Here is a 24642-nt window from a genome sequence, read left to right as displayed (position 1 = left end):
GGATTTTAAGTTGTGATTGCACGTTCCTTTGTTTTGCAGCCTATAGCGTTTCATTAATGCTCTGTACATGCAAATATATGAAATGTAAAGGGACGTTATGTAGGTATGATTGCAACCGAGGTGGAAGAAGTTCAAGTAAAAGTCCTGAGTACAAAAGCCTTGGTGGATTAGCAAAGTGGAGCTAATTTGAAATGCTTTATATATCGCTGCTGTCAATATGTTTATAAATTGATATCAACATCAGAGACTGCACCGACCTCCACAATGTAGGGGAGTAAAAGTTACAACATTGGCTTCTTAAATGTCGAAAAGTAGACGTATAAAGAAGTAATATTCAAGTAAGTACAAGTACCTCAAAATTGTACCTTTTTAGAGCACTTGACTAAATCTAATGTGTTATATTCCACCACTTATAGGCCACACACACATCAGTATATATTCACTGTGGGTTGTTTTCAGCCGCCACGCGCTGTCGTGCCGCCGTGTGTAAATGTGGAAATCAATATCAGTGAAAGATAATGATCCTCCCTCTCCACAGGTCAGACTCAGTCCTCCATGATGCCCTTCAGCCTGCTGGAGCTGGTGTCTCTGTCTCGCTGTCTGAGGGACGCCTGCCTGGGTATCATCAAGCTGGCTTATCCCGAAACCAAAACAGGATATCGAGAGGAATACGTGGCCGCTTTCCGCAGCGTCGGAGTGAAGACAAACACGGCGGTGCAGCAGAGGATCCTAGCGGAGCAGAAACGCTGGGTGCAGCTGTTCAAGGTGAGATGTTTAAAGACACACACACACACACACACTACAGATGACTGGTGAATACACAAGGTGGCAAAAACGTCCTTTTACCATCAAAGATTAGACCGGCTTTGACCCAGAACGATACTGAAATGCCTCCCTTTCTTTGAGGAGTTCCTAAGGTATCGCACAAGATATCTGGGGTTACTTTTAACGGTATCTTTATTCCATTGTTTTATTGTTTTGTGATCATTTACTTATTCGAACACATTCATTGCTGGGTGCAGCTGTTCAAGGAGAGATGTTTAAAGTAAAAACACGCATGCACGCACGCACACACACACACACACACACACACACACACACACACACACACACACACACACAACACACACACACACACACACACAACACACACACACACACACACACACACACACACACACACACACACACACACACACACACACACACACACACACACACACACACACACACACACACCACACACACACACACTACTAATTAGATGCAACACCTACAATATGGCTTTAGAAATTGTAGTAGCCCAGATTTCAAATCTATACACAATCATCTTCAAAGTATATTTGAGGATCTCTGGACCTTTTTTTAAAATTGTTCTGTTATCATTTACTTATGTTAATTCATCGTCATGTTTCTCTGCATCTCAACTTGTTCTGTAACGCACTTTGGGCTGCATCCTTGAATGAGGAAGTACTCGTAGCAACACTAAATTGAAAAAATACTCTGTTACACGTCTTGCAAAATCTTACACAGTTAGAAGTACAAAGGTAGTGGCATTAGGCCTCAAAGTAGCTCGTATACTTAAAGGTTTCTGCCTCCTTTTCGACCGCTGTTGCTAAGGCTATTTGCGTCTATATAACCTCATGCATGTCATTGTGTGAGTATTCGTTAAAGGAGCTGTTAAGTCTGTCATAACAGTTACAGCCGGTCCCATTTCCATATAATACCCAGGCTAGATTATATCAATCGAAACACTCCAAGTCATTTTCATAGAACGGCGATCAATCTCCACGCCGATCGCAGTGGAGTCGGCAATAATGGCGAGTGCAAAATGTTGTAAGAGGCGCGTGGCGATGGGTTTTTTAGCAGATCTACCCCCTTTGACTCTGAGAATGAATAAGCATTCCTTAATTAGCCCATCGGGTTAAGTGCAAGCCTTAATGTGCCTTTCCCAAACTCCGGCGTGACATCGTTCTCCAAACATGGCCAAGAAGAAAGTTCCATTAGCAATATTAATACAAGCTTAGTTGATCATTTTCATTCAATTAACTTCTTTCAATTAAATAGATAGCTCGACAATGGAGGTGATAAAAGATGAGGAGGGACGGCTGATGACACGAACCAAACATTAGCGTGTTAGGGGTCAGCGGCGTTAAACCGACTGTAAATCCAACCGTTCAATTTGGAAAAAGCATTTCCCCTGCTCCCCACTTCTTTAATGGGTCGTTTTAGCTGACAGGACTTTGAGCAGGTCTTTTATTAAAAAAAACACCCCACTTCTCTTCACGTGTTTGCCACCTTTCACACTTTTTTAAATCCTTCTGTCAGAGACTAACGGCCAAGAACAAAGACGCCTAATTACCGTCTCCTTGATAGAAAATGGACGGGAGGAAAGGGGAGGTGTAGAATGAGAGAGAGAGAGATGAGGAGAATGAAGTTAATGCTGTTTTCTGCCTCATTTCCTCTGGGTAAACAACCAATGGCTGACCTCCACCTTGTCTTTGCCTGCTCATGCACACATGCTCGATTTCCACAAACACAGACAGGCGTTAGGTCATCATGCTTCAATTCACAGAGAGGCTACACAATCCCTAATGTGGTTCAAATCATGATTTATCATCTAAGGTATCAAAACCGTTAATAATGGGCTGGGCTCTGGTTTCAGACGGAGGGTGAAAAGAGGGCAGTATGTGAAATATAAAGAGCTTTTTGAACATTAAAGCATGGAGACATGTCCCAGTAGAGACACTACATACTGATATACACCTGAACATCAGCAGGAGAGGACTCTTTAAAGTAGAGACACTACATACTGATATACACCTGAACATCAGCAGGAGAGCACTCTTTAAAGTAGAGACACTACATACTGATATACGCCTGAACATCAGCAGGAGAGGACTCTTTAAAGTAGAGACACTACATACTGATATACACCTGAACATCAGCAGGAGAGGACTCTTTAAAGTAGAGACACTGCATACTGATATACACCTGAACACCAGCAGGAGAGGACTCTTTAAAGTAGAGACACTACATACTGATATACACCTAACATCAGCAGGAGAGGACTCTTTAAAGTAGAGACACTACATACTGATATACACCAGCAGGAGAGGACTCTTTAAAGTAGAGACACTACATACTGATATACACCTGAACATCAGCAGGAGAGGACTCTTTAAAGTAGAGACACTACATACTGATATACACCTGAACATCAGCAGGAGAGGACTCTTTAAAGTAGAGACACTACATACTGATATACACCTGAACATCAGCAGGAGAGGACTCTTTAAAGTAGAGACACTACATACTGATATACACCTGAACATCAGTAGGACAGGACTCTTTAAAGTAGAGACACTACATACTGATATACACCTGAACATCAGCAGGAGAGGACTCTTTAAAGTAGAGACACTACATACTGATATACACCTGAACATCAGCAGGAGAGGACTCTTTAAAGTAGAGACACTACATACTGATATACACCTGAACATCAGCAGGAGAGGACTCTTAAAGTAGAGACACTACATACTGATATACACCTGAACATCAGCAGGAGAGGACTCTTTAAAGTAGAGACACTACATACTGATATACACCTGAACATCAGCAGGAGAGGACTCTTTAAAGTAGAGACACTACATACTGATATACACCTGAACATCAGCAGGAGAGGACTCTTTAAAGTAGAGACACTACAATACTGATATACACCTGAACATCAGTAGGAGAGGACTCTTTAAAGTAGAGACACTACATACTGATATACACCTGAACATCAGCAGGAGAGGACTCTTTAAAGTAGAGACACTACATACTGATATACACCTGAAGCATCAGCAGGAGAGGACTCTTTAAAGTAGAGACACTACATACTGATATACACCTGAACATCAGCAGGAGAGGACTCTTTTAAAGTAGAGACACTACATACTGATATACACCTGAACATCAGCAGGAGAGGACTCTTTAAAGTAGAGACACTACATACTGATATACACCTGAACATCAGCAGGAGAGGACTCTTTAAAGTAGAGACACTACATACTGATATACACCTGAACATCAGTAGGACAGGACTCTTTAAAGTAGAGACACTACATACTGATATACACCTGAACATCAGCAGGAGAGGACTCTTTAAAGTAGAGACACTACATACTGATATACACCTGAACATCAGCAGGAGAGGACTCTTTAAAGTAGAGACACTACATACTGATATACACCTGAACATCAGCAGGAGAGGACTCTTTAAAGTAGAGACACTACATACTGATATACACCTGAACATCAGTAGGAGAGGACTCTTTAAAGTAGAGACACTACATACTGAATATACACCTGAACATCAGCAGGAGAGGACTCTTTAAAGTAGAGACACTACATACTGATATACACCTGAACATCAGCAGGAGAGGACTCTTTAAAGTAGAGACACTACATACTGATATACACCTGAACATCAGCAGGAGAGGACCTCTTTTAAAGTAGAGACACTACATACTGATATACACCTGAACATCAGCAGGAGAGGACTCTTTAAAGTAGAGACACTACATACTGATATACACCCGAACATCAGCAGGAGAGGACTCTTTAAAGTAGAGACACTACATACTGATATACACCTGAACATCAGCAGGAGAGGACTCTTTAAAGTAGAGACACTACATACTGATATACACCTGAACATCAGCAGGAGAGGACTCTTTAAAAGTAGAGACACTACATACTGATATACACCTGAACATCAGCAGGAGAGGACTCTTTAAAGTAGAGACACTACATACTGATATACACCTGAACATCAGCAGGAGAGGAACTCTTTAAAGTAGAGACACTACATACTGATATACACCTGAACATCAGCAGGAGAGGACTCTTTAAAGTAGAGACACTACATACTGATATACACCTGAACATCAGTAGGACAGGACTCTTTAAAGTAGAGACACTACATACTGATATACACCTGAACATCAGCAGGAGAGGACTCTTTAAAGTAGAGACACTACATACTGATATACACCTGAACATCAGCAGGAGAGGACTCTTTAAAGTAGAGACACTACATACTGATATACACCTGAACATCAGCAGGAGAGGACTCTTTAAAGTAGAGACACTACCTACTGATATACACCTGAACATCAGCAGGAGAGGACTCTTTAAAGTAGAGACACTACATACTGATATACACCTGAACATCAGCAGGAGAGGACTCTTTAAAGTAGAGACACTACCTACTGATATACACCTGAACATCAGCAGGAGAGGACTCTTTAAAGTAGAGACGCTACACACCGATATACACCTGAACATCAGCAGGAGAGGACTCTTTAAAGTAGAGACACTACATACTGATATACACCTGAACATCAGCAGGAGAGGACTCTTTAAAGTAGAGGCACTACATACTGATATACACCTGAACATCAGCAGGAGAGGACTCTTTAAAGTAGAGACACTACCTACTGATATACACCTGAACATCAGCAGGAGAGGACTCTTTAAAGTAGAGACACTACATACTGATATACACCTGAACATCAGCAGGAGAGGACTCTTTAAAGTAGAGGCACTACATACTGATATACACCTGAACATCAGCAGGAGAGGACTCTTTAAAGTAGAGACACTACATACTGATATACACCTGAACATCAGCGAATGCATGTTAATTTGACTGACTGCTCATAACAATGTATGTTAATGGTTTCCTACAATGGCTCTTTGAATGTCACAACATGGCTTCAAAGGGAAATATCAGTTTAGAGCCCTTCTTGTTCTCTTAGCGCAGTGTGAACCTCGCGGTCTCATCTTCTCTGTTTTCCTTTGGCTGATGTCAGCAGACCTCAGTAATTAACAGGCCTGGACATTGAGGGACGGCACAGGTCGTTTTTCTTTTATACTCCCCATAAATGGCGCACTAATGGCTGAATTGTCAAATTGCTTTTTTCTCTCTAATCGAAGGCATCCTGTTGGACAGAGGAAGCTCTCTATCAGTCTCTATTCAAATGTGTCTTATCTTACAATGAAGTGGATTGTGTCGGGGTTTAAGTACCTGAATGTTAACGTGTCTTTGTGTGTTTGATCTATCGCCAGGTCATCACTAACTTGGTGAAAATGGTGAAAGCTCGCGACATCAGACGACCTTTCTGTCCCGCAGGTCACTGGCTCTCTGAGGAGGTCAACATCCGAGCAGATAAGGTATTTCCCTCTCTGTTTCAAATATCTGTATTGAGAAGAAGCATACGAGTGTCAGCAACAGTACAGACTTCTTTGGGCGGAAATCACGCTTCCCTTTTTCAACATAGAAGACAAACACAACAGCCAACAAGGAATAATAAAGAAAAAACACAGCGTGACAGGAATGGTATACTTATGACGTTCATAGTCATAGTGAGAAAGAACATACAAAATAGTATATATAATAACAATTAATAACACTTTCTATATATTCAATGTTGGATTCATGATACTCCTCAGATTGTAGGAGAAAATGCAACACCTGGATATCTGTTATTTATTACCTATTTAGATAGATATATCTTTAAGCAATAGCTCACGACAGGCCGTGGTATATGCTCATTATATCATGCGAAGCGGAGGGTCGACAACCCCCTTAGCTGTGATATAATGAGCATATATCACGGCCTGAAGACCCCCCCGGAGGTCCAAGTTAATCTTAAATGTTTCCATCTTATGCTTTGTAAGTTTGTTTCGTTACGGAAGAAATGTAAATATATTTATAAAACTGACAAGTCAAATCAAGCAATCTGATTGGTCGATAGTGTTTTTGCGGACCTCTTCGATTACAGATTTGAAAACATCGTTGCTTGCTTTAAAAGTAGCTCAACTCATGATGTCAAACCTTGGAAAGTATCCAGATATCCCTGCCCTGATGCCAAAGGAACTGCACACTGAATATGTGTCGCCGTTTGATGTCTATGTCTGGACCGCTGCGTGAAAAGGAGGGTTTCTGTTTGCTTTTTTCAGCCCAACTCTATACTGTTTTTTTCAGACGCGGAGGGATACTGACTTGTTGTGAAAAGTAACTTACAATTCTACCCGTGGTATACGCTTAGTATATCACGGCTAAGAACCAATCAGATTGCTTGATTTGACTTGTCCGTTTTATATATATATATATATATATATATAGGGTTACAAGGGGATTTAAATTGCAACAGGACAATGTAAACTATGAGTTGTGATATTCCCCAGATTATATCCTCAGTGTAAAATACAGGTATTCAGATTCTGAAAATGCAACACCTGGTTTGCACAAAGCTTCCTGATGTGAGTTCATTGCAAATAAAGTCAGTACATATGAAAATAATCGGTTTTAAATGTTTTTATCAATTGCAAAGTCATGTGTCACTTGGTATTTCTTACCTCAGACGGGTTTGATTGATGGATAGATATAAAAAAGGTTACCAGGTGATTTAAACTGGAACAAGACAATGTAAATAACTTAAAATAACCAAAAACAATATGCATTGACAAGCAAGAGCAATAGATAAAACAAAAGTGACAACCTTCCAGTGGGTTTTATTCTTTCTAGGAGTTTATTTAGAGCTATATATATCTCTAAATCTAGAACAGAGCACTTATTATTGACCTCTTTTCTCCCCAGGTCACCCAGTTGTACGTTCCTTCTGCGAGACACGTGTGGAGAACGAGGAGGATGGGCCGCATTGGACCCCTGCAGTCAACACTTGATGGTAAATTCATCTATAAAAACACAAAGCACTTTAGATATTAGGATACAAGACTTGTGTGTTGTCTTTTTCCTGGTTTTAAAGGCTGCAATCCAGTCATGTCGTTTTCTGAAGTGTCCTCGCTGTTTTATTACCTGACTTTACCCCCATGTTACAAAACCACTTTGACCTTTGAGGTGATACCTGGAAAAGTAATAGAGTGCCGCAGTGACGAGTCCTAAAACCCGGAAGTAAGTTAGCATTTGACTACTTCCGGTTCCCTCGACGAAAAAGCAATGAGATCTCTCCATAGGATTTTGGAAGATAGCTGGAAATAAGGTCTGTGGTTGAGACACATTGAAGAGACGGGTCACGTGTTGCAGTGACCCCACAGGTGATTTCTGAAGAGTGGACGTGTCTGAAAAACGATGGTTGTTACCAAGTGGCTGAATAGGACTACAGAAGTCGTGGAGGCCGTTATACGTCATTACGCCGAACATGTAAACACTCTTTTAAGTTAGTTTCTGTTCTGCTTGAAAGCAAGTCCCTGCCTCCTGCAGAGTGTTCAAACAAACGCTTCAACCCTGCTGTAGTTCCTTTATAGCATAACGTTTTTCTTCTGCCAATTAGATTTATGATTCGAAAATTATAAAGAGTCCTGCACGGGTCTGATTTTCAAGACCCGCTCCCGCCCCGCACCCGCGACGTGCATTACCAAACCCGCCCGCTACCCGCACAAAGCGTGGGATGTTGGTTCTTTTCTCCATCGAGGAACCAAAAGCCTCCAGACGCTGGATTTCGCTCTTGAGGAAGTGTTATTGACAATGCTGTATTCTCCCAGCTCCGCCTTCACCTCAGCCATTTTGAATGTGGCGCGCTCAGCAGCAGATTGATGCGCGGTCTTGCGGGGGAGAGGTCTGAGGATTTAAACCCGCGGGTACCCGACCCGATGCAGGACTCTGGGGTAGACATGTGGACATTATCCGGCTGAACAAAACGTGATCCGTCTCTTGAATGTGTCTCAACCACAGACCTTATTTCCAGCTACCTAAATCCTATGGAGAAATCTCTTTACGTTTTGGTCGAAGGAACCGGAAGGAGTTTACTTTCGTGTTTTAGGATGCGTCACTGTGGCACTGGTGGATTGTGTGTTCATTTAGTGAAAATAAGGCATGCAAACACATTGAAACTGTAAATGTATTTTCCTGGTTTCATGTCATTTTCTGTACCGTCCTAGCTGTTTTATTATCTGACTTTACTCCCAGTTACAAAACCATTTAGACCGAAGTTACACCTCGAAAACTATTAGGATTTGATGTTAATTCAGTCTCCTCCTCCATGTTTGTTTTGATATTTTATGGAGCTGTCGATTGATACATGAGCTCCGAATCCTCCCCATAGTTAGGGTGCAAACTGAATGATCCTTTGGTTTGGGAATAGAAAATGTTTGCATCTTACCAAGTGATTAATTTGCTTTCTTTAGTCTAAAAACCCCAGTAGTTTCATGATCTTTTCACAGCACTTCACAAGGAAAAAACCTCATTAGCCTTCGTCGTTTTAGCAAAGATACATGACCACGTTTTCTCTCAAATGAAACACTGACGCAGGCAAAGCTTCACCCGCCTCACTTTGAGCTATATGTGCGTGGTGTGAAAACAAGCTGATAACAATGTGTGTATGATCTGCCCGACCCCACAGGCCGTATGGAATAAATTCAATTAGTGTGAAAGTACCTGATGAACTCAGCCACATCTGGTGCATGTGTTTGTCCGGCCTTTTCTCATTTCCTTAAATGGACAGGCGCCCGGCTGATGAATGAGCAACGTATTGACCACTCTGAGGCCATATTTCTCCTCAAAGATGGAAACCTGATGCAGATGAGATTGACTAATTGAGCAGAATAATTGAGCTGCAGTGGGCGCAAAGTGAAGAGCTGGTTTAGCTATTGGGGCATTTTCTGTTTTCAGTCGATTTTAATACTGAACAAACATCAGGTTAATGGATTCAGCGCGGCAGGTGGATGTTAATTAAAAGGGTGATGGGTGGAAATGGGTCTTACTTACAGAGCAGAGAGAAAGGTAATGATGCTCTAACACAGAGGACACCTGACGTCAGATAAAGTTTCCCTCAACCAGGCTGTGAGGAGGAGAAGGCAAAATAATCTTATGTGTGTCAATGTCCCTTAAAGAGGACATATTTTGTTCATTTTCAGGTGTATATCAGTATGTAGTGTCTCTACTTTAAAGAGTCCTCTCCTGCTGATGTTCAGGTGTATATCAGTATGTAGTGTCTCTACTTTAAAGAGTCCTCTCCTGCTGATGTTCAGGTGTATATCAGTATGTAGTGTCTCTACTTTAAAGAGTCCTCTCCTGCTGATGTTCAGGTGTATATCAGTATGTAGTGTCTCTACTTTAATGAGTCCTCTCCTGCTGATGTTCAGGTGTATATCAGTATGTAGTGACTCTACTTTAAAGAGTCCTCTCCTGCTGATGTTCAGGTGTATATCAGTATGTAGTGTCTCTACTTTAAAGAGTCCTCTCCTGCTGATGCTCAGGTGTATATCAGTATGTAGTGTCTCTACTTTAAAGAGTCCTCTCCTGCTGATGTTCAGGTGTATATCAGTATGTAGTGTCTCTACTTTAAAGAGTCCTCTCCTGCTGATGTTCAGGTGTATATCAGTATGTAGTGACTCTACTTTAAAGAGTCCTCTCCTGCTGATGTTCAGGTGTATATCAGTATGTAGTGTCTCTACTTTAAAGAGTCCTCTCCTGCTGATGTTCAGGTGTATATCAGTATGTAGTGTCTCTACTTTAAAGAGTCCTCTCCTGCTGATGTTCAGGTGTATATCAGTATGTAGTGTCTCTACTTTAAAGAGTCCTCTCCTGCTGATGTTCAGGTGTATATCAGTATGTAGTGTCTCTACTTTAAAGAGTCCTCTCCTGCTGATGTTCAGGTGTATATCAGTATGTAGTGTCTCTACTTTAAAGAGTCCTCTCCTGCTGATGTTCAGGTGTATATCAGTATGTAGTGTCTCTACTTTAAAGAGTCCTCTCCTGCTGATGTTCAGGTGTATATCAGTACGTAGTGTCTCTACTTTAAAGAGTCCTCTCCTGATGATGTTCAGGTGTATATCAGCATGTAGTGTCTCTACTTTAAAGAGTCCTCTCCTGCTGATGTTCAGGTGTATATCAGCATGTAGTGTCTCTACTTTAAAGAGTCCTCTCCTGCTGATGTTCAGGTGTATATCAGTACGTAGTGTCTCTACTTTAAAGAGTCCTCTCCTGCTGATGTTCAAGTGTATATCAGCATGTAGTGTCTCTACTTTAAAGAGTCCTCTCCTGCTCATGTTCAGGTGTATATCAGTATGTAGTGTCTCTACTTTAAAGAGTCCTCTCCTGCTGATGTTCAGGTGTATATCAGTATGTAGTGTCTCTACTTTAAAGAGTCCTCTCCTGCTGATGTTCAGGTGTAGATCAGTATGTAGTGTCTCTACTTTAAAGAGTCCTCTCCTACTGATGTTCAGGTGTATATCAGTATGTAGTGTCTCTACTTTAAAGAGTCCTCTCCTGCTGATGTTCAGGTGTGTATCAGTATGTAGTGTCTCTACTTTAAAGAGTCCTCTCCTGCTGATGTTCAGGTGTATATCAGTATGTAGTGTCTCTACTTTAAAGAGTCCTCTCCTGCTGATGTTCAGGTGTATATCAGTATGTAGTGTCTCTACTTTAAAGAGTCCTCTCCTACTGATGTTCAGGTGTATATCAGTATGTAGTGTCTCTACTTTAAAGAGTCCTCTCCTGCTGATGTTCAGGTGTATATCAGTATGTAGTGTCTCTACTTTAAAGAGTCCTCTCCTGCTGATGTTCAGGTGTATATCAGTATGTAGTGTCTCTGCTTTAAAGAGTCCTCTCCTGCTGATGTTCAGGTGTATATCAGTATGTAGTGTCTCTACTTTAAAGAGTCCTCTCCTGCTGATGTTCAGGTGTATATCAGTATGTAGTGTCTCTACTTTAAAGAGTCCTCTCCTGCTGATGTTCAGGTGTATATCAGTATGTAGTGTCTCTACTTTAAAGAGTCCTCTCCTACTGATGTTCAGGTGTATATCAGTATGTAGTGTCTCTACTTTAAAGAGTCCTCTCCTGCTGATGTTCAGGTGTATATCAGCATGTAGTGACTCTACTGGTACATGGTCTTAATCTAAGTCTTAGTAAATACAAATACAAACACATTAGCCAGTCTTTAGGCAGTGATACGGACCAAGCTTCCCTCGTGACCTATATATACAAAAATGTTGTTTGAGACAGTAGAACGGCTGATGAGTAAACGGTCTAACATGTTGACTTGTCTCTCTGCAGTTGGTTTGGAGCCTCCTCAGCTTTCAGTGTCTGAAGAGAGACATCTGGCCATCCTCACAGAGCTGCCCTTCGTGGTTCCCTTCGAGGAGCGAGTCAAGGTAACGCACCGTTATCTCCCACACAACCACAAAAACATGTACTACTACTGAGTACTGCAAGACAGGAGATTATGCTGAAGTGTTATTGTGAAATATGCATGCAATTATACATCAACATCCCATTTTGCATGTGGAGCAGTGCTCCTTTTAGCCATCATGGTGCTGCTTTAAAGCCGTTACATGACATACATTTGTGTAGTATATCGGTACACAAACTAAATAACATGCTCCATCATTTAACTGAGGTATTATAAGGTGTCATCATGTGTAGTATTGGTCAAAAAATTATAGCTTCGAAAAATCTAATTTGTGGTGTCAAGTATTTTAAGAAAGGTTAAAGGTCCCTTGGATTTGTTTTTTTGTCGGAGTTACGCCCAAGACCCTTGCCTGCATTTAACTCGTATTGCTTAGTGGTGCATTTCTTTAGTTTTAGTTGATCTTTTGTTGCTTTAAATCCTCTTTTCCCACCTTCTTTGTGCCCTAATCTACAAAAAAAACACATAAAATGCCCCTAAATAAGCCAAAGCACAAATGATATATAGTAGAATCTATACTTTTCCATCTGAGAGGACTTGTCACTGACCCTCACGTCTGTCCTGTAGATCTTCCAGAGGTTAATCTACGCCGACAAAAGGGACGTGCAGGGCGACGGTCCGTTTCCCGACGGCATCAGCGTGACAATCAGACGAAACTACATCTACGAAGACGCCTACGATAAACTGTCTCCAGAAAACGGTACGAACACTTTACGTGCATTAACGGTTGTGTTGAAGCCTGCATTGACGTAGCATCAAATAAACACAGCAGCACAATAATAATCACAATAACAGTGCAGTAAAAAGAGCAATTCAATCACTACAGGAAACATAGATGGTCACATAATTAATGTACATATTAAAGGTCGCCTATCATGCTATTTTTAGGCAATAGCATAGGTCTCAGAAATATAAAAAACATGTCAAAGAAGTGTTTTGGTCAAAAAACCAACAGATCATTCATTCTAGCCATGCCTCATATCCCTCTGTTTCACTTCCCGTTCCAAAAGTGCTGATTCTGGGTATAAACAGGTCTCTCTTGAGAATGAGACCCTGTGTCTCAATGAGATGTTCACCTGGATAAATAAAGGCTAAATAAAAAACTGAACAAAATTAAAATAAGAGGGGGCGGAGCTTATGCCGGCTCATGCGGGACCTGGCAGATACTGTCTAAAATGCTGCGGTGATGAAACGCAAGGATTCTCTCTGAAACAGTTTGGAGCTCGAAGGCTTTCTCTCTTGCCGGTTATACTACAAGGTGAGTTCCTTTTTACTTCCTGCTTCTTCACACACATGCTCTCCAGTACAGGTTAGCTCTGAGTGTTAGCGATGCTAATGTAAACACCGACCAGATTACGTCCAAAACAGTCGGGCATTGTTTCTGATGGCAACGTTTCTGATTGGGCCGTGGGTCCACATTTCAGATATTACGTCATATCGGACGCAAATCTGGATCAGCTCCGTTGTTCCCCGTTTTTAGAGATTTGGGTACGGAGGAAAAGAGAGAGGGTTTTATTTTCTGACGCTACGTGAGTCAGGGGGTCCGCGGGGTCTTAAAAAGTATTAAAAGTTGATAAATCAATTTATCGAAAATGAAGGCTATTAAAAAGTATTAAACGGCATTCTCCAAGGTATTACATTTTGTAGCTTGTTTTCAATAAGTATATAAATGGTCCAAAGAGGTTGTATTCTACAGTGTGCCTGAATGTAATCATTGCGTAGGTGTGTAGTGTGATTCTGTGTAGTTTATTGATGGCATCCCGTTGGGTTTGACGTCATCTGAACAGGACATCGCACGCTCACTGCTTGATAGCGCGAAGCTCCATTTACGCCGGTTGTTAAACAACATCGTTATGGGTAAATGCAAGTCTGCGTCCAAATGGTTGGAAGATAAGGAGGAAGGACAATCAATACTGTATATAGTCAATGTGAGGTAAAGTGTGTCGCCAAGGTAACCGGTTAAAATTCAAAGTGGCGATGAGGTCTTAAAATGTATGGGAAGGGTCTTAAAAAAGCTCTTAAAAGGTATTTCATGTGACTTCAGGATTCCTGCATTTACTCTGAGTTAACACCATAGACTGTATATATAAATGGACGTAGGGTCCGTGACGTCACCCATAGGATTCTGCAGAGTTGCCGTGAAGCCCTTAGTAGGCGGAGTCGGCCACTAACGGCTCGACAGTGACGTCAGAGTTCAACTCCCGCCTGCTCCAAATAAGGGCAAAGAGGCGGAGCCGAGGCGGGACCTGCTGCCACCGAGCTGAAAGTTCCAGAGCTAGCTGAAGCTACCAAGCTAAGCTAACATCCTCCCCATCTGCACGCTGCCGTCGCATTTTACGTTTCTAAGGTAAGCGGACATGAAACTATAAATAATAATCTAAGTTATTGAGTTTTTAGCTTAATACTTCAGAATCTTAAAACCCCTTACGGTTTGTATGCAATTGTATATGTTTGCATGACATTAGTTATTTATATTTTGATATCACTTAACTATACGTTTAATACATTTAAGTCAAGCTAAGGTACATGTGATGGAAGCTAGTTAGCGCTCTTACCTGTGAGGCCTCCAACAGCATAATAACCAGACTATATCATTAAAACTAAGTACCAGTTCTAGATCCTTGACTTTAGACAAACAATTCAAAAGATAAAATGTATTTAAAGACCAATCTTTATTTGAATGTGCCTCTTAACCTGAGATATTAGTTATACAGTAATAGTATTGACAATCTAAAAAAACTGAGCAACTCAACAGTCAACTTTATGTTTCTTATTGTCTAAAGCATTTATTATTTTCATTTTCCCCCTGTCATATTCAGTGTGGACGGATTGAGACAGCATGGTGTCCAGAGAGCAGCAGAGACTTCATGGAGAAACCTCCGTGTGATGGACGTCCTGTCTGTTGGTTTGGAGAGGACTGAGGGTCTTTCCTCTGCGAGGAGGACCAGGCCTGATGGAGGAGCCCATGCTGGGCAAAGCTGATACCAACTGCACAGGCCTAGTCTGTCACTTTATTTGACTACATGTGTTTACTTATACATTTAATAGGTTTACACCTTCTGTCCATATGTGCTTTTGGTTCACATTTCAATAAATTGTATTTGTATTTGCTCTCCTTTTGTCCATTATTCTTACTGAAAATGTTAGATTACACATTCACATCTGACTGAAGATTGGCCCCATTTATTTGTGACGTTGCAAAACAAGGTACATGTTGTGAAGCTCATAAAGTGAGGCAAATAGAAATAATCAGCTGATGGAGTGTAGATGTGGAAATAGCTGCATTCGATCAGCTGACTGTTTTTACAATAAAAGTAGTTTCTTAGTGAATGTCCTGTACTGGTCTTAAAATCTCATAACATCAGCTTTTAATGTTCCTTTTGGATGTTCTTCTTGACCCTCAGAGAAGGAGAACATGTCGTGTCTTTCAGGCATGTCCTTTCCTAACAAAAATGACAGGAAACATAAAACATATTATTGCAGAACAAGTGTGTTATTTATGAAAGCGGTGTGTTTGTGTGTTTAGGGGCTGTAGATATCATTATTTTGTAATTGTAATGTTTTTTTTTTATTTCAACAATGAGCTACAAAGACAATCAGATTATGAATGAACAGTATGAAGTTCATCAACATTGAAATATATGTTATTATCAAAATAATATTTAACTGTTATCAAAACGTAGTGCAGCTGTAGAAGCTTGCTCTGTTGTCTCACTGAAAGAATCACTTTTACCACGTTTTTTACAGACAATATTGAGAGATAAATAGTAGCAGTTCTCACTATGTGTTAAATATCTTTGCCTTCAATACATTACATTAGAAAGCTGACAAAGTCATATTGCTAAATATCTAAATGTAACTTTTTGCATGGAAAAAACCCTCAACTTAACTGATGTGTAGGTGATCTAGTATTTAGTATTGTTTAATGGAATACATATCAGTGTATTCAAGTCAATACTTCATTCATTTAAACCAATATCTTTCTTGATTCTTTGTACAGTATGAAAAAAGAGTCTTTATACCTGTGCTGAAATTCACTGCTGTGAGGAGTCCAGTTCTGTCTCTCACTCTCTGGTCCAGCCTGTCTGCATCACCTGGACACTTTAAACAAACAGATATATATATATATATATATATGTAAAGTACCATGTGTACAAACAATATAACTGATTCTCTTCTGTTGAACATGTTGGATTGTGTATGGTCCGAGTCAGGGTCCTTTTTATTTTACTGTAACTTTGGAAATTGTGTTACCAATGCTTACTGTTTATTTGATACCCATTTGGTAATGCAATTAATAAAAACAACAAGGTTTGGGTTCGTTCTTCAGATGACTGTGACGTTAACGTGTAAGCTCAATAATGAACTCCAGCTCAACCAACCATATTGTAATATCTAAGTAATCATCTTGAAATATGACATTAATAATTGTAATATACACACATCTTATTGTGAGGTTGATTTCACATACACTACTTCGACATTAGCTTGTCTACATACTTGAGCGTAGCCAATTTAAATTAACCTTAGATGCATACAGTTCTACCTATATAATAAAATATCTCTAAGTTACAAGGATGTAACCTTATTGTATCAACCTCAAACAGAAGCCGTTTGTTCAACAGTATTATCCCACTTAACACTTGTCTATTTCGTTGTAACCTTTATATATACAGTCTATGATTTTAACTTGGAGGCTACGATTACAATCGTTAGCACCGATGTAGCTACCACTAGCTTACATGCTAACCCAAGTCTTACCATTCATTACGTAGCTGATTAAAATCATTAACACATAAATAAAGCACTCGAATTTCACTTACCGCAAAACCGCATTCATGCACCGTCTGTTTTAACCGCAGAGCGAGTCACAATAGTCCGATATATAAGCATGAAGAACAAACAACCACGGCCGGCTACAAGTTGTGTTCCCTGGATGAGCTGAGCAGGCAGAGTCCCTGTAGCTTCACGGAGCAGCTAGCAGAGAGACAAGAAGCTAACAGCGGCAGGCACTTGACAGAGCCGTCACTCAATGTGACCACGCCCTAATCTATGCACAAACTTTAAGACCTAATATAAATAAAAGAGTCGCGTTAGAAAACAATTCACTCACAGATCCATAATCATGAAGGTGGAATCTAACTATATCGCTAATAAAATGTATGGAGCCAGGGGTAGAAACATGTTTTTTTCTGCTGTAAAGTTGGGCATTTTAACATGGGGGGTCTATGGAAATTGCTCCTTTCTGCAGCCATCGCCTATCGGCCAATATATTAACTGCAAGGCAAGGCAAGGCAAGGCAAGGCAAGGCAAGTTTATTTATATAGCACTTTCCAACACAAGGCAATTCAAACTGCAGTGTGTGGCACTTCCGTATTGGCTTCCCGGCTCTACCCCACAGTGTGCCGCTTGGTTAACACCGACCATATTACGTCCAAAACAGTTGGGCATTGTTTCTGATAGCAACGTTTCTGATAGGCACGTGGTCCACATATCAAATATTACGTCATATCGGACGCAAATCTGGATCAGCTCCGTTGTTCCCCGTTTTTAGAGATTTGGGTACGGAGGAAAAGAGAGAGGGTTTTATTTCCTGACGCTGCATGAGTTCCCCGACACACCGGGGACACATGGTGATGTATAAAATGCATTTTGCATTATAGGTCCCCTTTAACAGTATTTAGTAGTGCCTTAGAGGAGGAAGCTCTTAATTTGCATTATTTTACATTACATTACATTACATTGCATTTAGCTGACGCTTTTGTCCAAAGCGACTTACAATAAGTACATTCGACCAGGAAGACACAACCTTGAAGAAAACAGAATCATATAAGTATATCAGGTTTCATAGAGCCAAACATTTCAAGTGCTACTCAACTGGCTTTAGGTAATCCAGTCCTTTATTAGTATAAAAGTGCTTCGTTAATCGTTCTAACGCTCGAAGTGGAGTCGAAAGAGATGAGTTTTCAGTTTGCGCCGGAAGATGTGCAAGCTATCTGCCGTCCTGATGTCAATGGGGAGCTCATTCCACCATCTTGGAGCCAGGATAGCAAACCCACGTGTTTTCGCCGATGGGAACTTGGGTCCCCCTCGCAGCGAGGGCGCAACGAGTCGTTTGGCTGATGCAGAGCGTAGTGCACGCGCTGGGGTGTACGGTTTAACCATGTCCTGGATGTAGGAAGGGCCAGATCCATTCGCAGCACGGTAAGCAAGTACCAGTGTCTTGAAGTGGATTCTAGCAGTTACCGGAAGCCAGTGAAGGGAGCGGAGGAGCGGAGTGGTGTGGGAGAATTTAGGAAGGTTGAAAACCAGACGAGCCGCTGCATTCTGGATGAGCTGCAGAGGTCGGATGGCACATGCAGGTAGACCAGCCAGGAGGGAGTTGCAGTAGTCTAGGCGTGAGATGACGAGAGCCTGGACCAGAACCTGAGTCGCTTTCTGAGTCAGCTGGGGACGTATCTTCCTGATGTTGTAAAGCGTGTATCTGCAGCAGCGGGTTGTAGCAGCGATGTTTGCAGTGAAGGACAGGTTGTTATCTAGGGTCACACCCAGATTCCTTGCAGTCTGAGTCGGGGAAACAACTGAGGTGCCGATGTTGATTGTTAGGTCAAGAGTTGGACAATCTTTTCCCGGGAGGAAGAGCAGCTCAGTCTTGTCAAGGTTGAGCTTGAGGTGGTGAGCAGACATCCACTGAGAGATGTCAGCTAGACAAGCAGAGATGCGTGCGACGACCTGGGTCTCTGAGCGGGGAAAGGACAGAATTAATTGGGTGTCGTCAGCGTAGCAGTGGTAAGAAAAACCATGCGGGCTAATGACTGATCCGAGCGAGTTTGTGTACAAGGAGAAGAGGAGGGGACCAAGAACAGAGCCCTGAGGGACCCCTGTAGTTAATTGACAAGGGTCGGACTCAGACCCTCTCCAAGTCACCCTGTAGGTACGGTCTTTCAGGTATGAGGTGAGGAGGGAAAGTGCAGAGCCTGAAACTCCAAGTTTTTGGAGAGTGCGAAGGAGGATCTGATGATTCACCGTGTCGAATGCAGCAGACAGGTCCAACAGGATGATGACAGAGGAGAGGGATGCAGTGTGCAGTTCCTCCGTGACAGCAATGAGAGCAGTTTCTGTGGAGTGACCTGCCTTGAAACCAGACTGGTGCGGATCCAGAAGGTTGTTCTGATTGAGATAACAGGAGAGTTGTTTAAAGACAGCGCGTTCAAGTGATTTAGACAGGAACGGGAGGAGAGAGACAGGCCTGTAGTTTATAACATCAGACGGGTTGAGAGTGGGTTTCTTTAGGAGAGGGTTTACTCTTGCCTCCTTGAGACTGTTTGGAAAGTGACCAGAAGTTAGAGAAGTGTTGATGAAATGGGTGAGAAACGGTAGAATATCAGGAGCGATAGTCTGAAGGAGGTTTGAAGGGATAGGGTCCAGAGGACAGGTGGTAGGGCGGGCAGAGGTAATGAGGGTAAGAACCTCACTTGGAGAGAGAGGGGAAAAGGAGGTTAGTGTGTTGGTGGAAGGAAGGTCTGGTGACCCAGCGGTGAGTAAAGGTGAGTCAGAAAAAGAAGAGCGAATATCATTAACCTTTTTTTCAAAGTGGGTAACAAAGTCGCTTGACAGAAGTGAGGAGGGGGGAGGAGCTTTTGGAGGGTCCAAGAGGGTGGAGAAGATGGAAAATAGTTTTTTAGGATTGGAATAGGAAGATTGGATCTTATCTTGAAAGAAAGTGCTTTTTGCCTGAGCGATCGAAGCAGAGAAAGAGGAGAGGAGAGCTTGATAGGTTAGGAGGTCGTCACGGTGTTTGGATTTCCACCATTTCCGCTCTGCTGCCCTAAGGACGGTTCTATTAGCACGCAGTGCATCATTTAGCCAGGGAGCCGGAGGGGACTGACGAGCCTGCCGAGATGTCAGAGGACAGAGCGAGTCTAGAGTGGATGAGAGAGTAGAGAGGAGAGTTTCTGCAGCAGAGTTTGGAGGCAGTAGTTGGAACGAATCAGAGGAAGGGAGGGCTGAGAGCACCGACGAGGCAAAGGTAGAGGGAGAGAGGGAGCGAAGGTTACGGCGGACAAGTGTAGGATGGGAAGAGATTAGTTTGTTATGTTTGGAAAGGGATAGAGAGAATGAAATGAAGAAGTGATCGGATGTGTGGAGCGGGTTTACAGAGAGGTTAGAAGTAGCGCAGTTCCTTGAGAATATGAGATCAAGGACATTGCCAGCTTTATGAGTCGGTGGGGACGGAGAGAGTGAGAAAGCAAAGGCGGTTAACAGAGATGTTAGTTCGTCTATCTTCCCCATCTGGAGGTTGAAGTCTCCGAGAAGTACAGCGGGAGGGCCAGTTTCAGGGATGTGTGAGAGGAGATGATCTAATTCCTCCAAGAAGTCCCCCAAGGCGCCTGGTGGACGGTAGAGAACAACAATGGTTAACTGTATAGGATGGGTTATTGTGACGGCATGGAACTCAAAGGTGGAAGGAGGGAAGTTAGGTAGCTTGAAGAGGGAAAAGCTCCATTTGGGAGAGAGCAGGAGACCAGTGCCACCTCCTCTGCCAGTGGGTCTGGGTGTATGGGAGAAGGAATATGCAGTGGAGAGAGCTGCTGGGGTGGATGTGTTGGATGGAGTAATCCAGGTCTCAGTGAGAGCAAGGAAATCCAGAGACTGCAGGGAGGCCTAGCCAGAGATGAAGTCAGCCTTAGGAACAGCTGACTGGCAGTTCCACAGGCCACCTGAAACTAGATGTTGGATCTCAGTGGAGCACGTGGGATAGACGAGAGCAGGCCGGTTATATCGATTACGAGATACACAGGGCCAGTGATAATTGCGAGAAGACACATGAACAGGAATGGAGAAAATACACATGATTATAGCATGAGGGGCTAAACAACAAAATTAAAAATTAAAAACACCAACGATACTTAGCTCAATCAAAGTAGGATTTGCCTCCTCTTTGCCTCCCTCGTGACTCCTGTAGGACTCTAATGTCTTTGTCAGTCTTAGCCTGTCTGCCGCTGACGCTCCAGGAAAGAGCTACCCGAAATGGACGCCTGATTGCTCAGTTCTCACAGCTGAAGTTAATTAGTTAACTATCTACAGCTGATGGGCGACAATAGACTGGCCCTGCCTATGTTAATAATGCAGGCTTGAGTGCTGAGAGCTGTAAAGCAGGTTTCGCCTGAGCAGATCTGAGATTTAAAATCTCTCAAAAGCGATTTAGCCGTTTAAGCTACAGTAACAATTATACAGAGTCGAATAAATGAAACCGAGAAGTCTAATTAAACAAGAATATAACTTACAGTGGTTGCTGCGTCAATAGGTAATGTTGTCACCGGGTCCAGATGCACACATTATTTAATTTCATATTCTGTTCTTGTACACATCATATTCTACTTACATGTATATAGACTTATTTTTTACATTTTAGTATTTTATTATATACGTTGCATCGTTGGAGGAGCTCAGGTCAGAAGAATTTCATTGCCATTTCTCCACTGTAGCTGCTGAGCATATGACAATAAAACCTTTTGATTTGAATCTTTGAATATGGAAGTAAAGATGAAGGTCTCCTCGTGCAGAGTATTGAATTTCGGTAAAGCATAATCGTGCTTGCGATTATTATAATGGAGCACATAAAAAGCAGAATCAATTATTTTAAGTCACCTCTTTTGTGTTTAAATGTGAAAGGGCACTCCGGTAGGGGCAATCTGATTAAAAGGAGTAGCAGGAGACCTGGGCTGAAGACATGATCTATCATTTATGTGTCTATAAGTTATGGCTGCTCTGATTTATCGCTGTACATTAATGATTCTGAAAGATGACCTCTTATAGGATTTGATTTGAATATTCTGCGGGTCAGGAAAAAAGGGGCTTTCTTGCAAAATGTTTGTTGGGAAAAAACAGCGTGATACGATACATTTAAGTGGTATTGGTTTTATATATTTACATTTTTTCTAAATCAATTTTCTCTATTTACACGAATAATCAGATAATTTGGCTTCTTGGGAAATATTTCAGATATTAAAGCTCGCCTTAGTTGTGAATCATATGCATAACTCTCTGAAATTAGAAATGTAAATATTAAAATACAGTATAATGTAATCAAATGGTTAGCAGTGTTATGGCGCATTTCCACTACAGCGCGGAGTGCGGTTTAAGCCGTTTTTGGTAGCGTTTCCACTCGGCGTAGTTCCGGCTAACGGGTACTTTTTCACAGTTTTTCTGGCTCTCCAAAATCGAGGTTCTTTCCGGGCCAACAACCGGGCTGAGTATGCTAAACCAGGGGCGCCGCCAGAGATTTTGGGCCCCATGAAAAGATATCACATTGGGCCCCACCACCAGGCCCAGGCCACGCCAACCAAGCACAATGCTGTAACCACACCTCCAGAACCCAACCCACTCATTTAAATAACTCTACCTGTACAGGCTTGCATCTATCTTGTAGTCCAATACTAACTGCACAATATGTACTGACACTGAGCGGTGAACATATAACACTGTGCAGACGTGGAACATTCTGCTGCAGTAGAATTCACTATTTGATATAACACTAACATTCCTGACAATAGACCTCAATAGTAATCTTTTATGGTGTACATGCCTTTTTAATAACATTTTTGAATGGAACATAAATATACATGACCTCTTAAATTAAAATAAAGTGAACATTAACACCAATATTATCATTTATAAAATGCTATAACAAAAAAAATAACATAAGCAGCAGATTTTTTAATTAAATACACCAACTACAAAATAAGCGGGTATTAAAGTGTAAATGGACAACAAAACGTAAATGGAAATGAAAAGGCCTGATGGTGGCGCTAAATCAGAGCCTATTACCTGTTCTCAGTCTTTTTCTCATTATGCATCTTCTGTGTAGCGATCCAATACCGTTACCATAGCCTTGCCCTTTAACAGTTATTACGAGCCCTTGCTCAGCCTTACTCACCAAGAGCCCAGCGCCTAGCCTTCTTACAGGCAAAGTCACTGATCAAGTCCTTGAAGTCCAGCTTTCTAGCCAACTGGCTTTCAATGGACAGCATGGCAAGACTGCAAAGCATTATGGGGGGACAGGGCTGCTGAGCCTAGAGATGGATCTGTTGGTCCTGGCACCAGGGGGAGGGACAACTGATTTAGTATGAATAGCTGCTAAAATGTACCTGCATTTATTAAATGTCAGCTAAAAGAGGAGTGAAATGAAAAACCTCTGAATTTTCTGTGAAGATATTAACAGTACTTAAAGGTGGGGTAGGTCATTTTGAAATTTTTGAATTTAAAAATACACAACCGGAACAAATCTGCCACTTCCTTACAGAGCCCCTCCTCCAACACACGCGAACGCGCACATGACCAATGAGGGCACGAGATAAGTTTGTGCACAGATGGAAGGCTGACAGGCAGGTAGGCCATCCAGTTACTTTAGCCGGGCCGGCTCAGATGATTGGTCGTGCTTTTTACAGCGCTACGGCTTCCACAGATGGATTTTTTTTTTTAATGGATTTTTTGTCAAAGCACTTCAGATATTCATTGCTATTGGGATGTTAAGAGCATTCCATGGAATATAACAAGTGTATCTCGAGCCGGTTTCTCAAACTTACCTACCCCACCTTTAATGTCAGCAAAACATTACAATTATTATTTACAATGGACTACGCTTAGCTAACAGACTAATTTCCACCACTCATGGACCACACCCACCTTTTCTTTTGAAAAACTGGGTGACATACTGTCGCCCTTTAGTCCCTCTCTCTTGTCTTTCTCTCCTTTCTTTTCTTTCTTGAAAGCCTGACTTTGTTAGTCGTTGAGACATCGTTCACACGTAAGTGTACTAGCATCCCTCCTCACATGCTCTCACTCTCTGCTAAAAAGGGCCGGTGCCGCACAGTGTTTGGAGGCAGGACCAAACCATTACATGTAAATAGAGGGGGGTGTTCGATGCTTTGGATAATTAACTTTTGGAAGAAAATAAGTGAAATGAATCGTAAGTTTAATGAGTACTTTATCAATATGACGTTATATTAATGTTAATTATTGATGATTGATGAAAGGTTACTTACATTTTTTTTCTTAATGTTCTAAAAATGTTTGGGGCCCCTGTCAGTCACGGGCCCTTAGAATCGTCCTAACTTTTCACCCCCTTACGGCGCCCCTGTGCTAAACTAGTGAGAGAATCGCTGGCAACTACAACACAATGAACATATTTTACCGTGATTTAATTGTAATACACGTTTCAAAATAATGCCGAAGTAACAACATAGTAAAAACCATGAATTAATGCTTTGACAAGTCTGCAGACAGACGGCAGGCGAAACACCTTTTAAAATGGGTGTTGTCTAAATGGAGCTTGGCTAAGCTAACGCAGTATATGCTACGACCGTCCACACTCACAACAACGGCCTATACAGACATAAATAAACCAGCGACTGTATTCTCCATGACACAGACAGTC

General features: G+C 41.8%; 1 protein-coding gene across 2 annotated transcripts in view; it reads left to right on the top strand.

Annotated features, from left to right (window-relative positions):
• ube3c (ubiquitin protein ligase E3C) overlaps nucleotides 1-24642 on the top strand; it is a 70711-nt gene that overhangs the window by 24136 nt on the left and 21933 nt on the right. For both annotated transcript variants that reach the window (XM_034201224.1, XM_034201222.1), the window contains exons 14-18: nucleotides 539-765; nucleotides 6121-6225; nucleotides 7655-7742; nucleotides 12071-12168; nucleotides 12771-12903. In XM_034201224.1, coding sequence (XP_034057115.1) covers nucleotides 539-765; nucleotides 6121-6225; nucleotides 7655-7742; nucleotides 12071-12168; nucleotides 12771-12903 — 651 coding nt within the window. The remainder of the gene's footprint in view (nucleotides 1-538; nucleotides 766-6120; nucleotides 6226-7654; nucleotides 7743-12070; nucleotides 12169-12770; nucleotides 12904-24642) is intronic.

This window comes from Gymnodraco acuticeps, unplaced genomic scaffold (genome assembly GCF_902827175.1).
Source record: "Gymnodraco acuticeps unplaced genomic scaffold, fGymAcu1.1, whole genome shotgun sequence".
Taxonomy (NCBI): domain Eukaryota; kingdom Metazoa; phylum Chordata; class Actinopteri; order Perciformes; family Bathydraconidae; genus Gymnodraco; species Gymnodraco acuticeps.
The sequence above is the reverse complement of the archived record's forward strand: the minus strand, read 5'-3'. Positions and strand labels throughout refer to the sequence as shown.